Genomic DNA, 8,594 nt, shown 5'->3' with positions numbered 1-8,594 from the left:
ATCTTGATAGCACTGAACTCTTCTCTCCATAGCTGAGAGAACCAGAGCAACGCTACATAAAAAAATAATCACCCCTTCTCTAAAATAAACTGCAGGAGTCTTTTTCCACATCTGATTCTCAGAGACATAAATAAGGTTTCAACAGACGGAGCAAATATGTACAGAAGACACTTCGACGCTTCACCAGAAAAGGCAAAATGGCATTCAGCTGTCATGTAAGGAGGGTCATTCACAGCAAAGGGATCAGTGGGATGTCTTGTTTGGCGCTAAGAGTCGATACTGAGGAGGCTTCCGTTGAACCCAGATCAACTCGACAACCCATTAAGAAAAAACTGTGCACCTCAAAGCCTGGTCACCAAGACATGGACTTAGACCTGGTTGGCCTTAACCTGGTTGTTTGATCTTCCAGACACGGAGGCTTGTACAGCTTGACCTTACAAAGATGGCAACTTCGACAGTCTACTCTGTGCTGACCATCAGACACACCTACCATCCTGTTCTACTTAGGGTAAAAAAAGATCTCCTGCAGCCTATTTCAGTCACTCCTTCTCCACCACCAACAAAACAACACTACTTATCAGAACATCTTCCAGATATACAGTGGATCTCAAAAAAATGAAAAGAAACAATCGAAAACGCACAAAACAAATCATATATCATTTAATAATTTTCTATCTCTGTTTAGACTACCTTGTTATGCTTATCTCCACTAGACGAGTGAATAAGGATAAAAAACGTACAACTAGTGTTAAAAGGCGGCAGACCTTGCTGGATCTGAGTACTGCAGCCCGAGTGATGCGTGAAGGGCCCTGTCTAGATCCTCACAGGTCTGTCCTGACAGGCAGAGAGTACTCCCCATTAAAAGCAGTTAGCCTGCGATGTGTTTGTCTTGTATTGTTTAAAACAAAGATAAAAACAGTGGTGTTAGGAAAGGAGTTTGATTTGAAGTCAGTCCAAAAAACTAAACGAGAACCCGGAGACACACAAAAACAGAAACTGAAAGCCTGTTCAAACAAACAGAGAAAGCGCCGGAACAGGAGAGGGCGTGTCCCACAGCTAGCCGTCCCGCCAGCGGTAGCCTCTTGTCACCAGACACACTGAAGTTTGTCCTGATGGGCTACCGTAGGCAGCTTCCCCCTAGCTCCTCCCCCCAGCTCTCTCAACTCCTCCTCCTAATCACCACCCCTCCCTCCCAACCCAAGTCCCCCCAATAGCAGAGCTCTCCTCCCCCCTGGTATCCAATCAGAGCAGACTGGGCTTTGTCCCAGTACTCTGGTGTCCTCCTCAGGAGGTGTGGGCGGGTCTTAGGGGGGCACGTAGGGGGGTGGAGATCTGTAGGGGGTCATGTTCTTCGGCCGGGAGCCCTTGCCCTCCATGGGGGTGGTGAAGGGGGGTGGAGGCTGGTAGGGAGGGGCATTGGGGTCCTCATCCCGTAGAGCCGTGTACTCCCCCAGCAGGTCCTGGTTGAGGGGCGTGGTCTCGGGGCTGCCCATGGGGTACTCTGGGGGGGGCAGCGGGGGCTTCTCCTCCTGGAGGATCAGGGGCATGCTGGAGGATGGGGGGGGCTTGGAGTCGTCCAGCTCGTCAGCAAAAATGATGGGAACGCCCTTCTTGATGAAGGTGGCCTGGTCCTCGATGGTCAGCTTGCCCTTGCGCTTCTTGCGGTAGCAGATCATGGCCACGATGCCGGCGATCAGCAAGATGGCGGCCACCACCACGGCGGGGATGACCGTGTGCAGGTAGACGTCGTCGGTGCTCTGGCGGCCCGTGCCTAGCGCCGGCGTGACAGCCGGGGGCTCTGGGATGACGATCTCTCTCGGGGGAACAAACATGTAGTTCCTGCAGGCTCCTGTGCCCTTGACGGTGATTCCCAGCGGCTTAAAGTCCGGCTCCATGGCGTTGACGAAAGTCTGAGAAGGGCGTCCCTGAGCGTCGGAGATACGTCGGCTCATGGCGTTGATCTGGTCGCGGGGACACGGGTTCTGCTGCAGGCTGTTGTTGGTCCAGTCCACCACGATGGAGCCCTTGGTGATGTTCCTCAGCGTGATGATGCTGCTGTTGCGGTCTCCGAACGAGTAGGCCAGCTTCTTGATCAGCAGGATCTTCTTGTGGATGTCTCCGGTGACGGTGTGGGGCTCTCCCTGGAAGCGGGCGGTGAACAGCACGGGCGACTTGTTGTTGGACGCCCAGCGGTTGACGCGCACCTCGAAGGCGTCGATGGCGTTCAGGCCTCCTTTGTCCGTGGCCTGCATGAAGTACTCGTGCTTGCCCACGGTGTTGGACTCGGGAAGACCGAACAGCAGCTGGCTGGTGGTGTTGAACTGGATCCAGGAGTCGTCTCCAACCAGCTCGTTGTGGTTCTTCCTCAGGGTCAGGCGGAGCTTGTCCGTGGTGCCGTCTTCTCTGTCGAAGAACGTGTCCGACGGGATCTTCACCTCGAAATAGGTGCCCACCCAGGCGTTGACCTGGTCGATGGGGTTGCGCAGCACCGGTTTCTCGTTGCTGGGGTCCGGGATGAAGGGGGTGGGCGTGGTGCGTCTGGCGGGCTTGGGGGTGGTGGTCTTGGGCTCCCTGGGCACCGGGGTGGTCTTGGGTCTGCGGGGTCTCTTGGTGGGCCTCCTTGTGGTCGGGGTGGGAGGGGTGGCCGTTGGCTCGATGATGGTGGGTCGGGTCATGGTGGGCTGGATGGTGACGGTGCTGGTGGACTCAACCATCCGGGTCGGCAGGAGGGGTCCCACGGTCGGGGTGTGAGAGATGGAGTCGCGGATGCGGATAGTGGGCTTTCCGGGCAGGGGTACTGGCCCTCGTACTGGGGGGGGCAGAGCTCTCCGAGGGGGCGGCAATGGAAGGTGAGGTGAGGGTGGGCACGATGCGAACAGGGGGCTCCACCAGGGTGGTAGGGGGTAGGACCGTCAACACGGGGGTGGGCGTGTTGTTGAGAAAGCGCCTCACTCGTTTGGGGACGTGGGGCTTCTTGTTCGCGATGTGCCAACCCACCACAGGGTAGCCCAGGCGGGCAGACATGGTGCCCTCTTTGGCTGGAATCTGGACCTTGCTGATGTTGGGCACGGAGCTCTGGTCCAGGGAACAGCCCAGCTTCCAGGACAGCAGAGCCCCGTTCTCCACCACCTTCTTGGCATTGCCCGGCCCGGCCATGAAGGCCGACATGTCGAACAAGCGGTTGTTGACCACAGGCAGGACCTTCATATGTTGCAGACCCACTCCGGAGAAACTCTGCATGCTGGCCAGCAGCGCCACCCTCTGGTCGGAGGTCATCTTGGTCAGGTCGGCGTCCAGGATGATGGTCAGGACGGTGATGGGTTCCTCGTTGGAGCAGAAGAACGGCGGGACGTCGTTGGTGGCGGTCTGGAGAGCCAGCTGAACCTGATCTGTGTCGGCATGTTCCTCAGGGTGAACCTCGATGGAGAAGACCTCCTGGTCATGGTTGGGGTGGGTCACGGAGATGTAGGTAACCCCCTTATCCTCCTCCAGGGGCAGGCCCAGCAGCGTGAGGGTGGCAGGGTCCCAGTGCAGCCAGCCTGGAAGTGTCGCCTTGCCGGACTCCCTAATCTGGAGGACAAGAGAAAGACAGAGTCGAGAAATCAGCACAGGTGGTTTTGTAGGGGACCTTACCATTAAAGTCTACAGCCTACAGGCAATAAACTGATGCAAAGAACCCTGGAGCAGATACCTGATACGATGGATCACAAGGGAGTGACAATGCATTCCAACACAAATCCAAAACATGAACAAATGTGTTCTCTGCTCCTGGCATTAACCAGTTAAATCTGCGTCTAATAAATCCTGCCTGATAAATTATGAAGAGCTGGCTCTCCCAAGACACATCATTAAAGCTCTAACTAGTACACAGGAGTTGCTGAGGGAGCTCATCCACAAGCACACACACACGCACACGCACGCGCACACACACACACACCTGTACACACACACACGCACATGTACACACAGGAGTCAGTCGAGGCAATAGCAGCTGGCATTTTACAAGGATCCCACAGCTTCTGAGCTTTTAGAAGCCTCCTCCTTCTACCTTTCTCTCCTCTCTATCTCCTACCGCTCCTTCCCCCACCCAGCTGCCCCGTTCCACAGCACCTTCACCCTCCTTACCCTCCTCATCCATCCTCCCCACCTTCTTCCATCCCCTTCTCTTCCCCTTATTCATTCATCACCTCCTTCTCTGCTCCCCTTTTCCACCTCCCCAAATATCCTACATTCCACTGGAAACTAGACAGATTAGGGCTTCGCAGTCTCAGAGCTCCACAACATCCGCAGAAGGCCACTGATAGGGGAAAAATGGCTGAAAGATGATGTTGATGCTTCAAAGTTTTTAGAGAAAAGCTCCCCAAAGCAATTTTCTTGGAGCAAGTTTGACAGCATGATGAGTCTAAACCCTGCCACTGTCACCACGGTGATGAGCACACACACACGTACACACAGAGAACCGCCTGCTCTGACCATTCTCTTCGCCTCTGAAAGTCGTTAATTAAAAGCAGCGTCTAATAATCTCATCAAAGACGTTTGCTGTTTGATGATGAGCAGGGAACTGCTTTGCTGGTCCCCTGAAAGCCACCATGACTATCTCCTCTACAGCACTGTGACATCAGAGGGGGTGGGGGGGGGGGAGACAAAGAGGGAGAGAGTTTGAGAGATAGAAGAGGGTGGGTGAGAAAGACAGAGAGAGGGGAGGTAGAGAGAGAGAGAGAGAGAGAGAGCGAGAGAGCGAGGACTTGGAAAGATGAGTGAAAGGCGTTGGATCTCAGTCGACTTTATCAGACAGCTCATCAGAGAGCCGTCTTAAACGCGATGTGTTTCCTGCAGAAAGTCAACAAAGCTTGAGCATACGCAACTGTGCCATGTTTGGACAGACAGGCAGACAGGCAGACAGGCAGGCAGACAGACAGACAGACAGGCAGACAGGCAGACAGACAGACAGACAGACAGGCAGGCAGGCAGGCAGGCAGGCAGGCAGGCAGACAGACAGGCAGATGGAAGTCTGGGCAGAAAGAAAGGCAGAACAGTGTTATTGTTATTGTATGGAGAGAGAATGGAAGGCGCCTCCTGGGGTACTGTCATATCATCAGACGCCTAGTGAAGATAGACGAAGGAAGAAGAGATGAGACGGAACGGAGACAGAGAGAGAGAGAAAGAGAGAGCAAGAGAGAAAGGGAGAGATCCCTTGGTGAAGCAGTTTGAAGAAAGCAGCTCATTGTCAGAATGAGAGAGGGAGAAAACTAGGAGGAGGGCAGAGAGAAAAAGGAGCCCATTGTTGCATGTGGACGACAGCTGAGCTGATAAGAGCTCTGTTCAGAAGGAGTGGGCTCAGGCATGTCTGTGGAAATGAGGCCTGGGATGGAGGGGGTGAGGGAGGGGGCAGGAGAGAGGGAGGGGGCAGGAGAGAGGGAGGGGAGAGGAGAGAGGGATGGAGAGGGGTATATGAGAGATGGAGGGGAGAGGAGAGAGGGATGGAGAGGGGTATATGAGAGATGGAGGGGAGAGAAGGATGGAGGGGGTGAGGGAGGGGGCAGGAGAGAGGGAGGGGACAGCAGAGAGGGAGGGGAGAGGAGAGAGGGATGGAGGGGCTGAGGGAGGGGAGAGGAGAGAGGGATGGAGGGGCTGAGGGAGGGGGCAGGAGAGAGGGAGGGAGGGGAGAGGAGAGAGGGACGGGACAGGGGGAGGGGGGGTGGGGACAGGAGAGGGGGAGGGAGGGGGAGGGGGACAGGAGAGGGGGAGGGAGGTAAGAAGATAGTGTGAAAGGATGAAGGATGAGGAAGGATGAGTAGGTAATGGGTGAGGCAGTAATAGAGATTGAGAGTGAGGGAAGGAAAGGCAGAGCTAGAGAGGGATGAAGCTAGGTAGGGAGAGAAAGGTAGGAAGAGGCAGGGAGAGAGTGTGAGTGAGGCAAGGCAGCAGAGAGGGAGGAAGGGATAGGAGAAATATGAAGGGAAGGGAGGGAGGGTGGAGAAGAAAGAGAGAGGAAGGGAGAAGAGAAGGAGAGAGGGATTTGGCCTAGTTTATTATTTCCAGTGGAAAATCCGAAGCAGGGAGAGAAGGGACAGAGAGAGACAGAGGAAGAGAGAAAGAGAGACACAGAAAGAGACATAGAGAGAGAGAGAGAGGTAGCTTACAGACGGATGTTTACGAGAGCCTGTAGGACTTCAAGCCCATTTTCTACCATTAAACATTTATATCTCCCTCTTCCCTAGCATCCAGCCACGCAGCTCTGCTCCGCAGCCCTGAGGAGGGAGTCAGGGGCCCAGCCAGTCTCAGCCAGTGCCAGGCTCCAGGCTCCTGGAAAGAAACGCTATAAATACAGCGAGCTGCATCTGGGGGCGGGGCCTGATGTCACCACATATTCAGCAGCATGAGGAACACATTATTGACGAGCCAATCAGAGCAGCTTCCCGGGGCCGTTTGTGATTGTTGCGTGATGTGCCAAGAACCGCACAAACAGACACACGCACATAAACAAACGCACACACTTGACTCATATAAAAAATATATGAAAACGTACAAATACACACACACACACACACACACACACACACTTACACCACACATACACTGTAGTCCCTAATCACCCAGAGAGTCCTTGTCTGAACCCTGAGACCATCCCTGTATCTGAGCCGAGGTGATCCAGGCGACTGAGTCACCAGGAGTAGCAGTGCGTGACCTTGCCCTAGAGGAAGCTCCTTCTTGGGGTATAGCAGAGCTGCCTAGCCAGCCGAAAGACGTCTGGATGGACTGGGGCAGTGGAAGAAGGCCTCTGTTCCCCCTCTGTTCCGCATTATACTCACGCCGTGGAGAAGATCTCTGAGGACAGGGGTCACGAGGTTACAATGACAGGAGATGTGTGTGCGTTCGTGTGTTCATGTGTGTGTGTTTGTGTGAGGGGATGTGGGTCGAGGGTTGTTGTGTTTCCGTGTGTTTGAAGGGTGATTGGCTGAGATTGGCTGTGTGCTTTGAGGTGGAGTGAGGTGTGTGGTTGAAAGATTTGGCTTTGAATCAACTAGACCCACACCTTATCTACCTACCCCTGTCTTCTCAAACCTATCTACCTACACCTGTCTACTGTACATGCAGTACACCTACCATCCACAGCTAGGACCAGAGCCAGCTAGTTGCTATGTTAGTCAGGTTGCTAGAGGATACAGGGTCGTACCAACCCTCCGGCCAATCTAGATCTCTATTGCCCCCTTCTGGGCACTGAGGTCCAGAATGTAATGGCCCAGCTATTAAAATAACCCCCCATTTTAGTCTAAATATATGGTGCTGCTTCTGCTGGTGAAACAAACACACGCCCAACATGGGTGGCAACAGTCATAACGCTAACCGATGCTGTGACTCACTCTCACACACACACACTCGCACACACACACAAACTCTCACACACACCCACAGAAGGTTTAGTAACCTTAGCACAGTGACAAAACCGCCGGAATTGGCATTACCAACTGTTTAAACGAGCGGTTGCCAAGCTACAGCAGGACAAATCATAACAAGCTAAGGAAGAGTTGAGGCAGTGTCCTGACACTTGATTGGCTGTTGCTCAGGATCGATTGATGACTCACATCTTCTGCTTTTTTATCTTGGGTTCGCCACTAATACAAGTTTTCCGCTGCTGTGGTGCCAAGGCTATTGCGAGGCTTTGTATTCAGAAAAGAAGAGACAGAAAAACAGAGAACGAAAGAGCGATGGGAGGGATGAAGGAGAAAGGAAGAGAGAGATAGAAGAGAGAGAGCAAGAGAAAGGAATTGAGTGAAGAGAGCGAGAAAGTGATTCCGGAAAAGAGTCTACACATATGCACAACACACACACACACTGGAAACAGAGAGACTCCCCACACACAATCCTGCACCACCCCACACATATTCACCAACAGAAAGGGAGTGAGAGCGCAAGAGAAAGAAAGAGGGAGGGGTGAGAGAGGGGAGAGAGAGGGAGGGAGAGAGGGAGAAAGAGGGAGGAAGAGAGAAAAGGAGATGCAGAAAGAGAGGGAGGGAGGGAGGGAGGGAGGGAGGGAGGGAGGGAGGGAGGGAGGGAGGGAGGGAGGGGAGGGAGGGAATGCCAGGCTGGGTAGGGGTGGAACGTGGAAACCATAACAGCTCACTCACAAAGCATTTAGTACCACAGAGCGGGCCATGTCCAGAACAACACACACATCCCTCTCCTCAACCACAGACTGATCCCTCTCTCTCTCTCTCTCTCTCTCTCTCTCTCTCTCTCTCTCTCCCTCTCTCCCTCTCTCCCTCTCTCCCTCTCTCTCTCCCTCTCTCTTTCTCTCTCTCTCTCTCTCTCTCTCTCTCTCTCTCTCTCTCTCTCTCTCTCTCTCTCTCTCTCTTTATCACCCATTATGTCTTTCTTCTCTCTTTCTCTCTCACACACACATTATTACTGTCTCTCACACACACACACACTCTCTTTCTCTTGTAATATTTCTTGTATGTCTTTTTTTCTCTCTCCTGGTCCCACTACTTCTCTCTCTCTCTCTCTCTCTCTCTCTCTCTCTCTCTCTCTCTCTCTCTCTCTCTCTCTCTCACTCAGTTGTGGAACATTTCACTGAGTAGCCCCACTTTAAG

General features: G+C 53.6%; 1 protein-coding gene across 1 annotated transcript; it reads right to left on the bottom strand.

Moving 5' to 3' along the window:
• Positions 1 to 1,170: 1,170 nt before the first annotated feature.
• Positions 1,171 to 3,572, bottom strand: dag1 (dystroglycan 1; the record flags this gene model as incomplete). Its single annotated transcript, XM_067241860.1, is given in 2 exon segments — positions 1,171 to 2,816; positions 2,818 to 3,572. Coding segments are annotated over 2 exon segments (2,267 nt in total), but the record flags the coding sequence as incomplete, so codon positions are not given.
• Positions 3,573 to 8,594: the final 5,022 nt, after the last annotated feature.

This window comes from Osmerus mordax, chromosome 1 (genome assembly GCF_038355195.1).
Source record: "Osmerus mordax isolate fOsmMor3 chromosome 1, fOsmMor3.pri, whole genome shotgun sequence".
In the NCBI taxonomy this organism is placed as follows: Eukaryota; Metazoa; Chordata; class Actinopteri; order Osmeriformes; family Osmeridae; genus Osmerus; species Osmerus mordax.
Note: the sequence above shows the minus strand (reverse complement) of the source record. Positions and strands in the feature narration are given on the sequence as shown.